We start from the raw sequence: 19921 nt of genomic DNA, 5'->3' as shown, positions 1-19921 counted from the left end.
TCCAAGCTCTGAGCTGTCAGCACAGAGCCCGACGCGGGGCTCGAACTCACTGTGAGATCATGACCTGAGCCAAAGTCGAACACTAACCGACTGAGCAACCCAGGTGCCCCAGGAGGACCTTGTTTTTAAAACCTGAAGCAATCAAAACCTCATCGGTGAAATCCCCACGGTTGTCCAACACTGCCCAGCCCAAACCTTCATGATTTTGCATGCTTGTATTAATAAACATTTCTTCTCAGGGCTCTCTTGAAACTTAGGGATCATCAACTGGGTAGCTGTAAGTCAGATGAACTTTTAAAAACAGCTGCTAAAGTCCACTAAATGTGGCTATGGTGAACATCAAGGTGGATGGTGGGCCAGTTGAGTTGACTCATCTCAAATAAATTACAAAAATCCTACTGAACAGGCCCAAAAAGCAAGTTCAAGTTCTTCATTTTCCTTCCCATAAAGCCCAGTCATCACTTTTGCTGGTCTACGTAATCAGTATTTCTACACCTTTCCTCTGTTCCTTGCCTCTCTTGAATCCCTTGGTGTTCCTCATCACGTATAAAGCTTGCATCAGAACAAAAACTAACAAGCTCAGGAAACAATAATGTGGCAAGCTGACATGAAGAACTATGGTATTAGCCAACTAAATGCAATTCTTGGAAGAGTATTTTGTAATAATGTTTCTTTATCCTGTAAGCCTCACTTTTCCTAATGAGGTTATCGCTAGGAACTTTCTGAAGCAAAAATTCCTAGTGATAAGCAGCAAAACACTCAAGTCAAAACTCCAACTGCTGAGCCCAAATTTGCTCTTTATCTGCAGGGAAAGTCCAATGTTTTGAAGGATCTCAGCAGGGGGTTTGTCTTTGGCCCGCACATCGCCATCACGTTCACTTCGGACCAGGAGCAGTCATGTGTGCTAAGCATCTCCTAAGAATGGAGAAAATCTGAGCCTTTCATATCAAATCAACTTGCCAGGCAAAATTCAAAATGCCAAGGAGCAGCCTGCAAGAGCTGTTTAATTCACATTTGCAAACACAAATTTCTCACTGGATTTTCAAATGTCGACTTTGGCATTAAGTTGCCGGCAGGAACAACCCTCCAATAAATGAGCCTGGTATCCATTTGCTTGGAAATAAATTCTCCACAAGGCTGGATCTGTGGCTCTTACCGGCCACCTTACAAATTGTTCTCAGGGAGACTACTGGCTGCACTTTCTCTCCCAGTGTTTGAAGTTGTGAGGTGGAAACTAGGCTAATGTGTTTGTACTGGCTCTCGCCTCAGCAGCAGCTGGGTGCAGTGTTGAGAAACAGCCCTTGTTAGAGAGACGAGTGAGAGCTATAGTTGCATTTATAATAACGTGAACTTGCCTGTACTTAGTGCTCCATCAACAAAGATTTTAATGAGCATTTCTTTAAAAATAATTCATCCTGCATCCACATTCCCCACCAGCTTCTTTTCCAAGGATCCCAGAGTTAGGCAGTCTAGCTTTGGGTTTCAACGTATAGTCGTGGGGATGGTCCTCTCTATACTGTTTGGGGTTGCCCCCTCTTGGGCTCCCTTCCACCAACTGTTCAAGTATCACGGTCAGTTCATCTATCCTGGGCTCACAATGCCTTGGGAAATTGGGGACCACTGGTTCCATGTAATTAAAAAGTCACATATAGCACTACTAGGAATTTACCCAAGGGATACAGGAGTGCTGATGCATAGGGGCACCTGTACCCCAATGTTTATAGCAGCACTCTCAACAATAGCCAAATTATGGAAAGAGCCTAAATGTCCATCAACTGATGAATGGATAAAGAAGTTGTGGTTTATATACACAATGGAATACTATGTGGCAATGAGAAAGAATGAAATATGGCCTTCTGTAGCAACGTGGAACTGGAGAGTGTTATGCTAAGTGGAATAAGTCATACAGAGAAAGATACCATTACGTTTTCACTCTTATGTGGATCCTGAGAAACTTAACAGAAGACCATGGGGGAGGGGAAGGGGGAAAAAAGGGAGGGAGGGAGGCAAACCATAAGACACTCTTAAAAACTGAGAATAAACTGAGGCTTGATGGGGGGGTGGGAGACTGGGAAGGGTGGGAGACTGGGGAGGGTGGGAGACTGGGGAGGGTGGGAGACGGGCATTGAGGAAGGCACCTTTTGGGATGAGCACTGGGTGTTGTATGGAAACCAATTTGACAATACATTTCATATTTTAAAAAAGTCACATATACAGAAGAGATGTCAGGCATCATCTAATCCAACACGTTCTCTGTAACCCATATTCTAATTCCCCCACAAAATCCCTGTCACGTTGTCACCCATCTCATGCTTCGGTGCCTCCAATGACAGTGAACTCACTGTGTCCCCAGGCTGCTTGCGCCATACTTGGCGTTAATTAGAAAGTCTGTCCTCAGGCTGAGCTAAATGTACCATTTTCTTGCTTACCCATTGGCTCCAGTGATGCTCTCTTGGGCAGCCCCAAATCAATTTCCATGTAACAAACTTATTTGAAGATAACATTCACTGTTCTCCCTTGGCTCCTTTCCTTTCCAGGTCAAGTATTTCTAGTTTCTTTAATATTTCATATGTTTTCAAGTCATCTCAAAAGCTTGACAAAGTCTGGACTGACTCTAATAAAGCTGAGTGGGGTGTTTATCTGCAGAATTGGACCTGGAAGATCCAATACAGAGTAGTCTTTTTGCTGATGGACCAGCTGCCCCCAGGACCTCCATGATGGGCCCACTTGGCCATGTCATATATGCAGACGCGATTATCTCTGTGCCCTATGAAGCCAAGAACTCCATAGAGGTCTGTCTTCATTATTACTAATTAAAAGATTACTGATTAATTAAAAGATGATGGATTAAAAGATGTCCTCACTAAGGGACACATTACATCAATGAAACCTAACTCTGAGATCACGTATGGCACACAGACCATACGTGGCAATACAGACAACAGGAGGCATCAGAAGAGAGTTAGCAGCATAGAGCCTGATGCATTTTTTTAAAATGCGTATTTATTTGGGGGGAGAGAGCCAGAGTGCGCACATACGTAGGGAGCGGCAGAGAGAGAGGAGGAGCCAGAGAATCCCAAACAGGCTCTTCGCCATCAGCGCAGAGCTGGACGTGGGGCTCGATCCCACAAAACCACGAGATCATGACCCGAGCCGAAATCAAAGGTCAGATGCTCAACTGACTGAGTCACCCAGGTACTCCACAATTTTAAAAGAAGACTTCACGAATATCTTCTATGGGGGCGGCAGCAGCTATTTTAGTGGGCAAAGAGCAAGAGTCTGACCAAAGAAAAAGAAAATTAAGGAGGGGTTGAGGGAAAGTGGTGAAATAGGACCTTAGGACTAGACCGAGGTAGAAAAAGAGATTTGAGACAGCAATTTGGCCTCTTTTTCCCTCTTGACCATAGCTCCATATTCATCCTTAGGCTGCCAGAAGCACCTCCTTTAAGTGCTAAGATATTAACGACAGTCTGGTGTACATGGGATCATACAGAGGTCAGCGACAAGGTCAAAATAAGAATTTAGTTCTTGTGGCTGCTGCTTGCTGCGTTGGCAGAATGACTCAAGTCCTTTGCCTCAAACATCACTTCTTTTATGGTATCTAATTTTTTTTTTTTTTAATGTATGTTTATTTTTGACAGAGAGAGACAGAGCATGAGTGGGGAGGGGCAGAGAGAGAGGGAGACACAGAATCGGAAGCAGGCTCCAGGCTCTGAGCCATCAGCACAGAGCCCGATGCAGGGCTCGAACTCACAGACCACGAGATCATGACCTGAGCTGAAGTCAGATGCTCAACCGACTGAGCCACCCAGGCGCCCCTCTTTTATGGTATCTAGAAGTTACTCTCATGGTTAATGTTGTTCCATGGTGTTAAAAAAAAAAAATGCATGTGGGGGGGTATGGAGTTGGAGGAAGGGCAGTAAAGTTCCAAGATTCCCTAATATTTGCAGCGTGTGGCGATGTAGGAGATTCACTCCAAGAATTCAAAGCTGAAAAGCTGTACAGTTTACCAAGTGATGCTTTATCAGGAATGCATGAGATTTAGAGCTGTATATAAAACTTATCTGGACTTTAAGAATTCAGCTCAAGAAGACTGTTACTAAATCCGCGCATTCTTTAGCCATTGTATTACATTTATTACAATGCCATGGTAAGAAAATATGTTGAAATGGGGATTTGATTCTGTATTAGCGCTGTATTGTGCTGATCTGTAAAAAGCACATTGACCTATCAGGTCTTATTTCATTGGCAGTTCTTCCTGGTTTCAAGGGACAGAAGTGCTCTCTCTTTTTTTTTTTTTCCCCCCCAGTTACGCAGAACACATGAGCTGGAATCACGTATTCAGAACAAATGTCGGTAATACGAGCAGTCCATTATTTGCTTTCTGGCTCTGTCCAGAGGCCTCTCACATTCTTTTTAAAAGTCTGTAGAGCCTAGTTGTTGGTTGTTCTTGATAAAATCACTTCTCATTTAAATATTAATTCATGCAAAGGGAAAAAAAAATCACACATGTGTGCATTATGAAATTAGTATTAAGGAAAACCTGTGTGTCACCACCTCTACAAATGGCTTCAAATTGTTTTTCAGCTTCTGCCTCAAGTCTGGGGGTTGCCTAGAAACAAAAGGCACGAGAGCAATACTCAAATTTGAAATCCATAATTACTTCGTTTATGAATTGCATATATTTGATCTCCCACATACGTTTGTAACTCACTGTTCCAGAACTGCAGATAGAGGAGAGCATCTCAAAATAGGTACATCTGTCAGCCTAATCCATTTGCACACTGATTGGTGGGTTGAGAGATGCTGAATCGCCATGGTGAGGGAAGTCGAGATCTCTTTTTTCTCCCAGGGTCTCAAATCTTCGCTTTGTATTTCTTGGTTCTCTGGTTTTAGGTAGGACACCAGACAGTTTCACAAAGCTGTCTCCTTTCTACGATTATTCTAGATATGGCGCTCAAAGAATTACGAAACTGACAATGGGGGGGGTGGGGGGGGAGGAGGAATAAAGTCGTCCTGTTGTTCAGTCAGTCAACTGCTCCCTACGCGAAACTTCTGTGTCCTTAGGGTTTCTCTTCCTAGAGGAGCCGACTAACTCCTGGGGTCTGGCACCCGGGGCTGCTGAGTAAGTGGGGGTTAGGACTCCGCATATGTCAGTTGGTCAAATTTAAAACAGTTGTGGCTTCTCTGTAATAACTTTTCCCTGAAATAATGGAGAAAAGAGGCAAAAGTGTGGTACTGTGGGAGAAAACATGACCAACAGGACATGTTGTCTGGGAATTTCTTTCTCAGGCAAGTATGATTCATGGGGTAGATACACAAGGGCCATGCAGCTAAGGATCGCTTGGTAATTTGAGTCTCAACCTTTGAAGGGTATTAAGTTTAATTCCCCCAGCCTGGTGTGCATTACAAGTATCACATAAATAAAATCCACTCTTGAGATTGCTTAACTGGGTTTTCCCAGCACTCTACTTTTTCCATTTCTTTTCCAACTAGCTTTGCCCAAGCCTTTAAAAGATCTTTTTTTCCCCTTTCCCCTGCTTATAAAGCACATTGGCTTTGTGAGAAGACTCTTTTAGGAAGTCCCCCTGTTAAGCAAGATTTTACTTCATAAATTTCTCAGGGAAAAAATTTTTTCCTCTTCTGCTATTAATCTACAAAAGTAGAATGCCATATGTAATTAAAAATTTGCCCAAATGGCATGAGTAAGACCGTTTTTCTTTTGCCTACTGCCAAGTGTAGTTGGCAGATCACCTCTAGAACATGAGCTGCACAGACAGACCTGCAGAGGAAGTTGACAAACACAACGTGCACGAAAATTGACGATCACCTAAAAGTCTAGTTTCAAAGAAGAAAAAAATCACGCTTAGTGTGCAGTTTCTTTGTGATGAGGCAAAGGGCTCTTCCTTGTCCGTGGGTTAATGTTTTCAGAAATACTGTCTTATTTTCTGTTCTCACCCATTGACACAACAGGCTACACCCACCTGCCAAACGTGGACTTCATTCTATTGGAGATCAGAGATAGGAATACATTCCAAGCTCTAGAAGGCCAGGAACTGCGTCAGTCTCGCTTTCCACTGTAACCTACACCTCTCGGCACATAGAAGGTGCTCCACCAGTAATAACTGAACCAATTCAAAAGGACAAAATGTAGAAATTCCATCTTGGGGACAAACAGCATGTAAAAGTCGATTTGGTGTTTGTTCTTCGGTAAAAGGTTTGATGAAAAATCCCTAGGAGATGGGATGAATGTATAAATCCGGTCTTCTATATATTTACAATTTTAGAACTTGGCTCAATGTATCCATTCAACAACTATCGAGTGTCTGTTCTTGCCAGGCACTTCTCTAAGTGCTTGAGATACCATATTGTATTCTTCTATACTATGTTGACAGGTAATAAATTCGTTGGTGGGAAGAAATAAAGCTGATTAAATAAGGGATCTAGAGCTGGGGGTGGGAGAAGCTATTTTAAGTGGGCTTGTCAGTGAAGGCCTCCCTGAGGTGAGGTCTGAGGAAACACCTGAATGAAGCATGGCAGTTATAGAGTTATTTGGAAGATTCTTCCAGTTAGAGGGAGAGCGAGAATGCCAGCTTTGAGGTGAAAAAGGTCTTGAAATGTTTGAGAAGTAGTAGCAAGAAGGCAATGTGACTGAGGATGGCCGGGCAAGGGTGAGAATACCAGAGATCTTCTACTTTGCTTAAGAAATTAATTTGGAAGGATAACTAAAGGCCAGATTATGTATGGCTCTGTGGGCCGTTGTTAAGATTTAGAAAATTTTAAAAAATACTTTATTTTATTTGAGAGAGAGAGAGAGAGCGCGCACGCATGTGCTGGGGAGACAGAAGAAGAGAGGGAGAGAGAGGGAGGGGGGTGAGAGGGAGGGAGAGAGGGGAGGGGGGTGAGAGGGAGGGAGAGAGGGAAGGAGGGAGAGTAAGAGAGAGAGAGGGGGAGGGGGGAGAGAGAGAGGGAGGGAGAGAGAGAGGGAGGGAGAAAGAGAGAGGGAGGAAGAAAGAGGGAGGGAGGGAGGGAGAGAGAGAGGTAGGGGGGAGAGAAAGAGGTAGGGGGGGAGAGAAAGAGGGGGGAGAGGGAGAGGGGTGGGGAGAGGGGGGAGAAGGGGAGAGAGAGAAAATGAAACTTAAGTTAGGCTCCACACTCAGCATGGAACCCCTTATGGGACTCAATCCAGGACCCTGGGGAATCATGATCTGAACCAAAATCATGAGCCAGACGCTCAATTGACTGAGCCACACAGGTACCCCAAGACTTGGAAATTTTAATCTAAGTGTCTTGGGAAGCATCAGAGAGCTGACCACAGGAGTGACATGATGGGACTGACATTGTAAAGTGGCCATCTAACTGCCATGTAGAGAGCAGAGGTAGAGAATCGGGCGCAGAAGCAAGGAGACCAGCTGGAAGGTCTCTGGTGGAGACCGAACACTGATGGTAGCTTGCCTGATGGGAGCCATGGACACAGTGAGGAACGGATCACAGAAAGAGCACGTGGAAGGGAAGAAGGGATTCTTCTGGCCCAAATTACTGGGCAAATGGTGCCATTTCTAGAGGCCGGCAAAAGCTGAGGAAAGAGCAGGTTTGACAAGGAATAGAGTAGGGAGAAGTCAAGGATTTGATTTTAGACATTAAGTTTGAGATGCCTTTAAATGGAGATACCAAGCAGGCAGTCGGTTCTAGAAGGGTGGCGTTCAGAGGAGAAGTCGAGGCTGGGCATATGAATTCGGAAACTAGATGGCACAAACTCCAGAAGGGACATGCCTCCTGTCACTCTGATTCTGTTCTCCACCTGATCCACAGGCCATGGCCTTAGGCCCTGTTTAGGGAGATAAACATCCATCAGGTTGTTAATCACCTTGAAAGTGGAACACCGCCAAGATCCACAGCTCGGGGGCCAAGACAGCACATGTGCTTCCTTTCCCGGTGGACAGGGGAAGGAGGGAGAGTCCCCTTGCCCCCTCTGCCTCATGCTGTCCACGTACAAAAGGACAGTAGCATCTACCACTTGCTTCTCCCCAAGGAAGAGGCAGAAGATGCTCCACACGACAGTGAAGAGGGCTGCCGACACCCGGAAGAAGTCCATGGCCGGAACCCCGGGTAGGGAGATCAGTGTGTGCTTAGGTGACCAATTCTTGAAAGCAGGCTCAAACTTCTGTCATCTTCAGTGGAACTTGGTACAAGGTCCAGCTAAATATATACTGCTGACTCACTGTCTATTCTTGAAGTATTAATACTTTAGTCACTAACTAGAAGCTGACGCGGAATGCCAGGTAATTGCAAATGGTTCATAAGATAAGTCCTCTAATCTGTCCCCTCTCCTATCCGCTCTCCACTGCCTCTAGAGGAATCAAGAAAATCATGTCACCTCCTTTCTTAAACCCTTCCAATGACACCCCATGGCCTTGAGGATACAGTCTGAGCTTCTTAGGGCCTGGTCCTTGCCTGCCACTCCTGCCTCGTCTATGGCTGTGTTTTTTTTTTAATGTACTCCATGCTCCTGGTATTAACCCTTTTCCTAACCAGCTTTTCGGGAAATGTTCTTTTGTGTTGTATCCCCTTCAAATGACCCTTCCTTCCTTGTCTACTTAGAGGCCTTCTACTGATTCGTCCAAGCCCCAGTTCAAGGTGTTCTCCTCTATTAAGGATTCCTAGGCCCGTGCAAGCAATAATCTCTCCTTCACGTGAAACAGCACTGTTATTAATTTCTCCGTTATAGTACTAACACACCATATGGGAATTATTTACAAAAAGGCCATCCCCCATACTAGACTGTGGGCTCCTTTGAGAGAGCAGCCTAAGAGGTCATCGTCTCTGTGTTCCCTGTACCTGATGCACGGCTAGGCAAGCAGCAGAAACTTAACGTGTTTTGGCTAAATGAAATAAATAAATGGATCAGGAGCACAAGAGCACAGAACAAAGCCCGTCCTTCGAAGAATAAAGATGGCAGCTCATCATGAATTGGAAAACCATGGTGACCCAGGGAGAGCCAAAAGGACACATGCTGGGGCTTGATGATGGTATACCAGTCAGGAAAGTGAATTAATTTGAACCAACGTCAGGTTATTGGGAACATAACTTGCATGCCTCGCTTTTGAGAGGCCTTCCTAAAGGTTCATACTGGAGTTCCGTGGGTTTTCCAAAGTGGCTGGACTCAGCCATGGAGACGGGGATTATTAGCTAATTCCCTAGTGGTCTCTGTCCACAGGATTCCTGGAGGGCATATGGCACCACTTCTCATGGGAGTTAGTACAATTAGAGGTCTTGGGTATGTCCAGAATGTATCTGAACGACCCTTCGGTCTGCAAACAACACACGGGCTATAAGGATGACCTTAAGTGATCTTCACCTGGTCAGGTTGCAGCACATAACCCTAAGTGTTTACAGGCAGTCATATTGGTTGGCAGTCATTGGTTTATAGGCAGTCATGGTTGGTGACACTTAGGGAATGTCCATGAACTTGAGACACATCATTTGCTTGAGTAATGTTCTTACCTGGCCCTTCAATCTTGATTCCTGGGAAGGGGGGCACTACACGTGACATGTGGTAGTAACATGGCAGGTAGGGCAGGTTAATGAGCATACCACTCCTGATGGCAGTTTCCAGCCGAGATCTTGGCAATGCCCTGTGACTCACCTGAATCAGATGAGCTGCGCTTTCAGGACTGCCGTACCGAAGGTCATGTCCATTGATGGCCAACACACGGTCGTTCTCCTCCAGCTGACCATGTCGGTCTGCTACCCCACCATCCAACACGCTGAAGATGAAAACCCCGGGCTCATCCACCCTGCGCACCAGTTTTATTCCAAGCTGCTCCTCAGGGCTGCTTTTGTTGAGAATCACGTGGAAACTGTCATCGCGGGGTCCATAGGCATCCAGTGCCTGTCCATTGCTCCTGCTTTGGAACTTCTGCTCTCGCAGCACAGTGAGCCGCAGCACGCGACAGGGCTGCCGCAGGAGGCGAAGGGCGTAGTTGTGAGGGACGTTGCTGATGTCCATCCCATTGACCTGGGTGGGGGGGGAGACCGGAAGTCAGAACAAATCAACCAGCTCCACTTGCCACAACACTTCCTAAAAGGCCCCGGGCCCACAGCATCAGCAGCATCCTTCCTTAAAGACTGCTCTGGGGGGCGCCTGGGTGGCGCAGTCGGTTAAGCGTCCGACTTCAGCTCAGGTCACGATCTCGCGGTCCGTGAGTTCGAGCCCCGCGTCGGGCTCTGGGCTGATGGCTCGGAGCCTGGAGCCTGTTTCCGATTCTGTGTCTCCCTCTCTCTCTGCCCCTCCCCCGTTCATGCTCTGTCTCTCTCTGTCCCAAAAATAAATAAAAAACATTAAAAAAAAAAAAAAAAAAAAAAGACTGCTCTGGTTTCCCACCTCCTCCTCTGTCCAAATACCTGCATACACCCACTTTCCAACATTACTCCTAACCCTGCTTTCCTTCAGCATCACTCGCACTTCCAGTTCAAGTCTGTCTCACTGGACGCCATCTTTCTTCAGGCTCGTTCTTGCACAGGCCCCTGGATTTATCTGTACAAGTCCCAACCCTCATTCCTGTTGCTTGCCAAACTTAGTGTTCAGCCGAAGGGGTGGAGGTGGAGAGGAGGGTGGAGAAAAAAGGAAGAAAAAGTAGGAAAAGGCAAAAGAAGAACATTTCCCATGAAGTTCAAATGATTATACTAAACTCTTCAGATCAAACTGAGCTGACACTTTTCTTTCCAAAGAGCTCCAGATGAATTGTTCTCCCTGGGGCCTCCATCCTGGAACTTGAACTTCCAGGCCCCATCACTCTGTGTGTGTGTGTGTGTGTGTGTGTGTGTGTGTGTGTGTGTGTGTGTGTGTGAGAAAAACAACCTCTGTATAGTGTCAAACAAATGGATGTGACTGCGTTTCTAGGCTCTTACTGAAAGGCTGGATCACTTTATTATGCTACTTAAATGTTCTCAAGCTCAGCCCTCTCATTTGTGCCTCGTTAATTATCTGTAGGGCCGATGCCACATGGGGCTCTCTGGTTTTAATTACTCTGGCTAAGCAGGCCCAGCCTGGAGGCTACAGCCCCTAATGGTAGTCACCGCTCTGGCACCCCGCTGTGCAGTGTCTGAAGGACAGGGGCCCCACAGAAGAGAGACAACCTTCTTGAATTTCTATGGTTTGGTAAGATTTCTCGTACTCGCAGTCGATTATTAGTGGAGGCGTGATGTGAGATTTTAAGAAGCCCTCCTGCACGTACAGTCATCAGTTTTTTGCTGCCTCTCCAGGGATGGAGGGGGGCTCTCGTGCACAGACAAGCCTCACCACCTTTGTCCAAGCACAGGTGAGCTCAAAGCCCTTGCTCTGCTCTGTCACGTCTGCGTCTGGTCGTCCCATCGCACCCAGGCCGAGAGAAGGCCGGGGTCATCTCCTAGACAGTTCTGGCAGCATTTTGCCTGCCAGGGCCACTTGAAGACTGTAAGAATCACAACTGCGTATCATACAACCCTCACCAGCAGCAGTTTCCACTGGAGGGGAGCCACGCGCACTGTCGCTGACTGTGCCGTGGACCATCTCTGGAGGGGGATGGGCCTCGCCTCGTGCTCCACCTCAGGGACCAGCGGGACTTTCAGTATTGCAACGACACCTGCTTTAAATTCTTTCACCTCTTATCACCCCCAAAATAAGAATTTCTGTTAGAGAAATAGCTCATGATGTGTCAGGTGCCTGCCCCTCAATGACCTAGAAGGAATGGAATGAAACCCCCATCCGGGCATCAGACAGGAAATGTGTGACCAGGGAGGGTTTTCCTGTCACTTCTGCCACACGTCTGACTTCTGATAAGCAACTCTTCCTTGACCTTTTCTTTTCTTCTCAACATTCTTCCCTAACGTCCTTCCTCTCACCCAAGCCTCAGGGGACAGAAATGCCCAGGGTGTGCTGTTCTATCACCTGCCTTCCCTGGAATGCCTATGGGTTGGTGGGAATAGCTTAGGAATACTTTTTGGGTTTTCTCACGGAGGGCCATTAAGCTATGGGAAATTTACTTTAGAGGGTTGTGTGAATGGGAGTGATTAGATAAAATACAAAATGTTCCATTAATCTGCTCTAAAAACAATATAAGAAGATATATGCTCCAGTTTGGTATTATTTTAGGCTATTGTTACTTAAAGTAGGAGGAGGGGGCAGAAAGGAGGAGAGAGGTAGAAGAGAAGAAAGGAGGTAGAGAAGGGGCAGGGGGGATGAAAGGTGGAGGGGAAAAGACAAAATGATACAGAGACACAGAGAGATACTTATATACAGAAAGAGGGAGAGACCAGAAGAACAAGAAAGACAGAGGGGGACAAAGACCTATCTCAATTAAATGACAAATCTCAGATGAAGAGTCCTATCAACATAATAAATATGGAAAGTGGCCGCTCCATATTGATTCAGCATTTCATCCATCCAATTACTTGCTCCAAAGTGATTTTTATTAAGCCCTTTTCACGGCCCCACAGACGGTCTCTACCTTCAGGATGATGTCCCCTGGCAGAAGCCGGCCGTCCCTGGCAATCACCCCATCACGGTAAATGTGCTGGATAATGATATGGACCAGTGGGGTTTCGCTGCCTCCCACAAGCCTAATGGAGAGGCTTTCGTTGGGATCCACTCGATTGATCTTGACGCTCGTAATTTCACCATCTGGAATCAGGTGATACAACCTTGGAAAGACTAAAATGGACAAAGACAGTATTTACTTAAGACACCGACCCAACGGACATTTCCAACCACTCTCCTTCTTGCCAAACTTTGGTTTCAGCCAAACTAAACTATTCATCGTTCCTCATACATGTTTTCCATTTTCCTGCCTCTGTGCCAGGATAAGTTTCTCTGCTTGGAATGGTTTTCATTCTAGGCCTCGGCCCAATTTTTTTCTTCAAGACTTGCATGAAATGATCCCTTTCAATTAAACGCTACCCCGATCCCACTTTCCTTGTTTTGTCTAAACATCCCATTTCTCCCCGAAACTTGTTTCTCACAGCACTGAGCCTTCATTAGTCATGCTCATTTCTTACAGCCTCTCCTGGACTCTAAAATCCTTGAGGACATCACTTCTGACTGTTCCGTGGTTGTGTGCACAGATCGCAAGCATTGGGCAGGGCCTCCCGAGGGTGGAGGAGTGAATGAAAATGAATGAAGGGTCGTGATGGAATCAACCGCAGTTTTATCACTTATCCACGAACACAACAGAACGAACCTGCTCTTCTCTGTCCCTTTTGAAGATTTCTGCCTGGAAGTCCCTGCTTTTTCAGGCTTAGGGAATTACCAGTCCTCTCTACCAGACATTGTTGTTGATAAAGGGAAGTCAAGCAGCCTGATCCATGACCACAAAGAGATGGATGTGGCTTCCAGAACCTCGTCCCTGATCTAGCTGAATTCGGAGCTAATGGGAGGCCCAGAGACCTAGGCGGATGCCTCAGACTCTAACTTTTAACTGAAGGCTCTTCTTTCTGTATGAAATCTTTCACAGGTGCCTTCACCACCCCACCACCACTGCGCCCACACGAGCTTCCCTAGTTGCCTGGCTCGACAGACACAGTTGTGTGGCTTTATTTTATACCTGAGGATGTTTGAGCGTGGAGTGGGGAAGTGACATGATTGGCTGCTGGGGAGGGTGCCAAGTAAGGCGCTCTCAGAGTCAGGTCACAACCTGGGGCTCCAGGCGACCGCCATCCTGTCACCTCCCTCAGGTTTCTGTAGAGCCAGGGATTCACAACAGGTCCACGGGGGACTTGCCATATAGACCTGTTAGTGGGAAAAGTGTGCGGAAGGGACGCCGTGAAATACTACCCAACCTACACCTAGTTTGCTGATAGCAGGTCCTCCCGGGTTACTGGAGTTTGGACGTGGAGGGCGGAAACGCTTTTGTCTCCCGTAGCTGCTGACAGCTGCCTTTGCCCTAAGATTCTCTCTTCGTTAAGTCATCTGGGAAAGTCCTCTGCAGGTCTGGTTCTGCACAAGGCACTGTTTTCAAAACCCATGACCTTCGTCCATTTTCCCTAATGAACTCTGAGTTCATTAAGAAGGGCTCAACTCTCCAGGAACAATACAGAAAGAATTAAAATTACTTCGAAGCATAGAATAGTATAAGCAAGGCAATTGAGCAGTCAGAGGAAGCCTGAGACATTGCAAATGGGGGTCCTTAACGTCCACTGGGATGTAATTTAATGTAAGCGACTGGCTTTGCTGTAAGGCTACGGGCAACAGCCTTAATCTGTCAGTTTCTGGTGCTCGAAGTACTTGGGTGATTGAGTTCAATGGATGTTTAAACTACTTTGATTACATTAAATAGGTTCTACCACAAGCGTTTGTTGGAACAGGTTTGGGGACAGGGAATGGTGATTTTTAAAAAACCACTTCGAACAAAGAAAGATTTAGAAATAAATCATCCAAGTTGCTGATTCATGCTTCCCTCCCCCTCCCTGTCCATCCCCCACTTCCCCAACCGATTTATAAAAACTATCTTCCCAAACCTGGACTATTCAGGGCATTTGAGAGTCTGAAAAGACACGCCCAGTCACTTTTGTACATAATGCTAATTAGAACCATGCCAATGAGACCATAGTGACCTTGAAGAGTTAAAATAATTTTTCAACTGCCAAATTTGTGCTGGTCTGGAATGAAACAGGGTTGTTCAAAATTATGTCCTCACCTAAGGGTGTTACAAGCCAGCCGGTTGTGTGCATGTTTTTTGCATTTAGTCCTTACAACAACCCTATGAAGCAGATTATTACTTTTTGTTTTGGCTTTTGTTTTTGTTTTTAAAATTTTTTTTTATTTTTTTTAATATTAAATTTATTGTCAAATTGGTTTCCATACAACACCCAGTGCTCATCCCAACAGGTGTCCTCCTCAATGCCCATCATCCACCTTCCCCCCTCTCCCACCCCCCCATCAGCCCTCAGTTTATTCTCAGTTTTTAAGAGTCTCTTATGGTTTGGGTCCCTCCCTTTTTTTTTTTCTTCCCCTCCCCCATGGTCTTCTGTTAAGTTTCTCAGGATCCACACAGGAGTGAAAACATATGGTATCTGTCTTTCTTTACCTGACTTATTTCACTTCACCTAACACTCTCCAGTTCCATCCATGTTGCTACAAAAGTCCCTATTTCAGCCAGTCGGGGAGGGACAGAGAATCTCAAGCAGGATCTGCACAGTCAGCACAGAGCCTGATGTGGGGCTTGAACTCACAAGCCATGAGATCATGGCCTGAGCCAAAATCAAGAGTTGGATGCTTAATTGACTGAGCCACCTGGGTGCCCATGAAGTAGATTATTATTATCCTTGTTTTTAGATGACAGAATGCTGGAGCTCAGAGACGTTAAATAACCAGGCCAGGGCCACCCAGCCAACAAACAGTGGAGCCTCTTCACCCATGTGAAAAGGATGGATAAGTCACGCCATGACGGTCACCAGACCAGCCACAAGTTGCTGGAGCAGTGAGACTCGAAGGCCATTTTTGAAAGTTTTGTTGCCTCACAAGTCCTGTAAAGACATCACTACCAGCCTTGCTCAGTCTTAACACCTCATCCCATTCTGGGTAATAGCTTCCAGGAGCATCTGAAGAAATCCATTCTCTCCCCCTCTAAGCCCCCTGCACACCTCACATGGCAGCCGTCTTCGTGTTCCTGGATCACAGCACAGATCCGGCAACAACAGTCTGCAAAAGCTCCCAGGTGTGTTCACTGCCCCAAATCAAGACGCCCGAATGGCATCCAAGACCCTCCTAATCTAGCCTTAACCTTGGCTTCTGCTACTTTCTAACACAGCCAAGATCCCAGTGCCCATCCAGGTCATAAACTGCCCCTTAAACACAGATTTTGCCACCCTACCTGCAAATGATGCTCTTTTCCCTGTGGCTGCCGCTGCCATTTATTTATATCTCACTCTTCATGATGCTTTCTTTTCTTTCAGTTATGAATGAGCCTCTTGAAGCCAGAAACTGGATTTTGTAATCTTTACATAATATCACAGAGCCTAGGCCAGTACCTTACGCATAGTATCTCTTATTAAAAAGGTTTCTGCTATAAACATGCAAAAAAGTGTTATTCAGGCAGGAGAAAACTTTACCTGGAGAACTCAGGATGCTTTAATAAGAGAGAGAAATGGCAGAAGGGAAGTTGTAATCCCATTTTCACTGCACAAACATTCAGTGAACACTATCATATGTGCTGGATATTGCACATCATCTTGAGAATACAAAGACTCATCAAAAGAAGCCCTGCTCTTCTGGATGCGGTTACAATGAAAGGTGACACCACTGTAATCAAGATGCAGGTGCATGGAGAACACAAAGGAAAGGGGACTGAGGAAGTCAGGGAGGGCTTCCAAGAGGAGGCAAAGCCCATGCACAGCTTGCAAGGAGGAATCAGAATGCCTGCTGAAGGAGTGCGAGCGTGAAGTTTGTATAGTAGCATGGAAGGGAGAGAAAGACACAGTATTCGCAGGACTGTAATGAGTTCAGAGTAGTTAGAGGATGTAGAGTGTGTGTGTGTGTGTGTGTGTGTGTGTGTGTGTGTGTGTGTGTATGGGTGCGTGCATGTGCCAGTACAGGTGCGCATAGCGGGAGAGGTGATAAGGAGACAAGAGGGATTTTCTAGGACTGCTCATGGATTCTCTGAAGGCAGGATAAAGACAGTGGCTTGGGATTTACCTCTCAACCCCCCCAGGAGTGGAGGGCACTTCACCCAGTGGTTAATGGGTGGGCTCTGGAGCCAGAGGACCTGAGTTTAGCTCCTGTGTCTGTCATTTTCTAGCTGGATGTCTCTGGGCTAGTTTACTCTCTGGGTCTCAGTTTCTTCATCTGTGAAATGAGAATAATAATCCCTGTCCCTTAGCATTGTGACATCTAAATGACTTAGGGCACACACTACCTGGAACACGAGAAAGCTTCATTTTTTAAAGAAAAGTTACTGCGACTGCTCTAAAGCTCTAACGTAACATAGGAAGTATTTCCTCAGCTTCACTAATATTGGCAAAACCACATAAGATCTAAGAGCCAATAACTTCCTTTGCCCGGATTCTGGAGCCACATTCAAGTTTGGATTTAAAGTTAAACACCCTAAGTAATCTCCCTGTGTCTCAGTTTTCTTATCTGTAAAAGAGGGGTAATAATAGCAGCTACTTCATAGGTTTGTTGTGAGAATTAAGTAAATGCATGAAAAACACACTCAGAACCACACGTTATACATAGCTGCAATAAGATAAAATATTTACATGGTGTTTACTATATGCCAGCCACTATTCTAAATGCTTTTTACTTAATAATTATTATGTTCTGTATGTGTTAAGCTAGCACCTGGAGGTAAGGGTTCCAAAACCTGTGTGTTCAACTTCCGTGAAAAGAGAACAATCACTTCTGCCTTTAGTTACTTATGTAAGAAGTAAGCTAATCAAGGTAAAAAATATTTTATGCCCTCGTGAGGGGAGGTGTCCTAGAAAGCGGGTGGTGGTCAGGTGTCATCACCCCTGAAGTCATTCTGGAAGCCCAGGACCACGTCCACTCTCACAGGGAGCTCACTTACCTTCGGAGGCAGCGGTGCCTTCGGAATTTTCTCTGCCCTGGTCAGCTTGGTTGGCAACTACACTTCCACTCTTTGTCCTTCGAAGAACACTCAAAGCTCGATTTATTTTTTTAAAAGATCTGCTCCTGATACTGGATCGCTCAAAAGGCCGTGCTGAGGACAAGTGAGAAGGGAGAAACAGTAGCTACTCACTCACAGAAATCCTCTTTTATGTATGTGTCTGGTCAGATATATACAATAACATGAAGTGATTACTTCTAGGTGGTAGGAAAATGGGATTTGCTTCCCTGTACTGTCTCTGTTTTCTACCATGAAATATGTATGGCTTGTTGAAAAATCTGCTTTTCTTTCTTGCTGGGCTGGACTGAATGTGGAAACACTTTTCTTGGGCAGCATGGATAGAAGGATGGGAAGGGGTGGTGAATCATCAGGCCTAACTTCACCCCTTCCACCAAGTCCAATTACACATTTTTAACAATCTGAGGTACTTGTGGTTTCATTTCACTTTAGAGAATTGGACGTTGGATTGCTGCCGAAACTACCAGAATGATTTCCCCTTAAAACAAAAAAAAAAATTTGCTAGAACCTTCTACAGTAAATATTCCATGGAGGGCGATTTCAAGGCAAGGAGCCCATTCCCAGAAAACCACCCATTTGACTCACCCCTAGTTCGGTTGCTCCGGCCAGAGTCCAGTGGGCCGTCTGCTGGCTGACCATCCTCGGCTGTGGACACGTAGGCAGGGTTGTCTAGCCCAGGCTCGTTTGTCATTAAGGAGACGGTGGCAGCTGCAGAGACTTCTGGGGAGAGTGCTGTTGCCGTGAGGCTCGCACAGCCATCCGGGAAGCCATCTTGAGAGCGCCTCTTCCTGTCTTTGGTCAGGCCGTAGTGGGAAGCGCCTTTACAGCTGTCACAAAACCAGCGGGAGGTCAGAAAAGTCTCTGGCTTTGCTTATTGTTCAACTGGGCCTCTTCAAGTACACATGCTTGCTACACTCAGAACGTGATTTGTTCACTCCTATGTCCCCCTCCCTGTATCATGTGTATGTACTCAATATGCAGTCACCAACCGAGTGAATTAGTGATTTGAGAAAACAACTTTTAAAAGATGCTTTTTGCATTCTCTTAAAACACTCCACTAGTCCCTGGAATGCAAATTTATATAGTGGTCATGGTATCTACAAGACCAGAGCTTGAGGTTGGCACTCCTCAACTGTTTGGACTTGGTAATTCCCTCTTGTTGGTGTTTATTTTGACCACGAAAGCCCTTAGTCACACTCAGTCCTTTCTTTTGGGTTTGGTTCCCAAAGCACTGAACATAAATACAAAGCTCCTCCCAGATTCCGTATTTAACTGTCTGTGGAAACAGAATCGCCATCACCACAAAGCCACGGGGATTTGCTTAGCAGTACTATTCCCTAGAGGCAAGCTGGCTCCCGGCTTCCATTCTCTACCGCTGGGCTGGTAGCCAGCATCAGGGGCTGGGGGCTCCTGTCCACTAAAAATGTCATTCGTTGTCTGATCTTCTAACATTGGGAAAGTAAAACTACATTAAAGGTCTTTAAAAAAACACTAAAGCCATAATTGCCTATAACCATTCACCGTCCGTGTTAAAGAGCAGACCCAAGGGCACCTGGGTGGCTCAGTCAGTTGAGTGTCCAACTTTGGCTCAGGTCATGATCTTGTGGTCTGTGAGTTCGAGCCCCGTGTCGGGCTCTGTGCTGACAGCTCAGAGCCTGAAGCCTGCTTGGGATTCTGTGTCTTCCTCTCTCTCTGCCCTTCCCCCACTCATGCTCTGTCTCTCTCAATTATTTTGTCAAAAATAAACAAATATTAAAAAAAAAAAAAAAAAAAAAAAAAAAAAGGAGCGGGCCCAAGGGCCAAGAGACCAAGATATAAGCTGATCTCGGTCCATAGTTTGCTGTGTGTGCCCATGTGCTACTGAACAAGTCATTCCAGCTCTTAAGTGGGGTTTTGGTCAGAAAATGGTGATGAGTTAACTATCTCCTTGCACTCTGGTGAGAAGTAGCTGCAGACAGCCACATCAGCTCCCACAGCGGTTGTGAAGGCAGAAATCACGTGGGGGAGCCCCTTTAAGAAATGGCCATTTTGCTCATAACGGATATGCTAATTATAAGATATTTTTATCAATTCATTACAGAAAATCTTATGTGGTTGAGCTTTTTAAAAATTTTTGTTTTTGAGAGAGACAGAGCAAGAGCAGGGGTGGGGCAGAGAGAGAGGGAGATACAGAATCCGAAGCAGGCTTCAGGTTCCGAGCTGTCAGCACAGAGCCCAACGCGGGGCTCAAATTCATAAAACGTGAGATCATGACCTGAGCTGAAGTCGGACGCTTAACCAACTGAGCCACCCAGGCTCCCCGT

The 19921-nt window shown here is 45.9% G+C and overlaps 1 protein-coding gene across 4 annotated transcripts in view; it reads right to left on the bottom strand.

The window, feature by feature from the left end:
- The window catches only part of LNX1 (ligand of numb-protein X 1), a 185047-nt gene that overhangs the window by 16985 nt on the left and 148141 nt on the right, over positions 1–19921 (bottom strand). For 3 of the 4 annotated variants that reach the window (XM_058722571.1, XM_058722570.1, XM_058722573.1), the window contains 4 exons: positions 18204–18445; positions 17541–17693; positions 12489–12691; positions 9647–10018 (listed from right to left, as the gene is read on the bottom strand). In XM_058722571.1, the coding sequence (XP_058578554.1) occupies positions 9647–10018; positions 12489–12691; positions 17541–17693; positions 18204–18445 (970 nt within the window). The remainder of the gene's footprint in view (positions 1–9646; positions 10019–12488; positions 12692–17540; positions 17694–18203; positions 18446–19921) is intronic. The other variant, XM_058722572.1, reaches the window with a different exon arrangement.

This window comes from Neofelis nebulosa, chromosome 3 (assembly GCF_028018385.1).
Source record: "Neofelis nebulosa isolate mNeoNeb1 chromosome 3, mNeoNeb1.pri, whole genome shotgun sequence".
Lineage (NCBI taxonomy): Eukaryota > Metazoa > Chordata > Mammalia > Carnivora > Felidae > Neofelis > Neofelis nebulosa.
The sequence above is the reverse complement of the archived record's forward strand: the minus strand, read 5'-3'. Positions and strand labels throughout refer to the sequence as shown.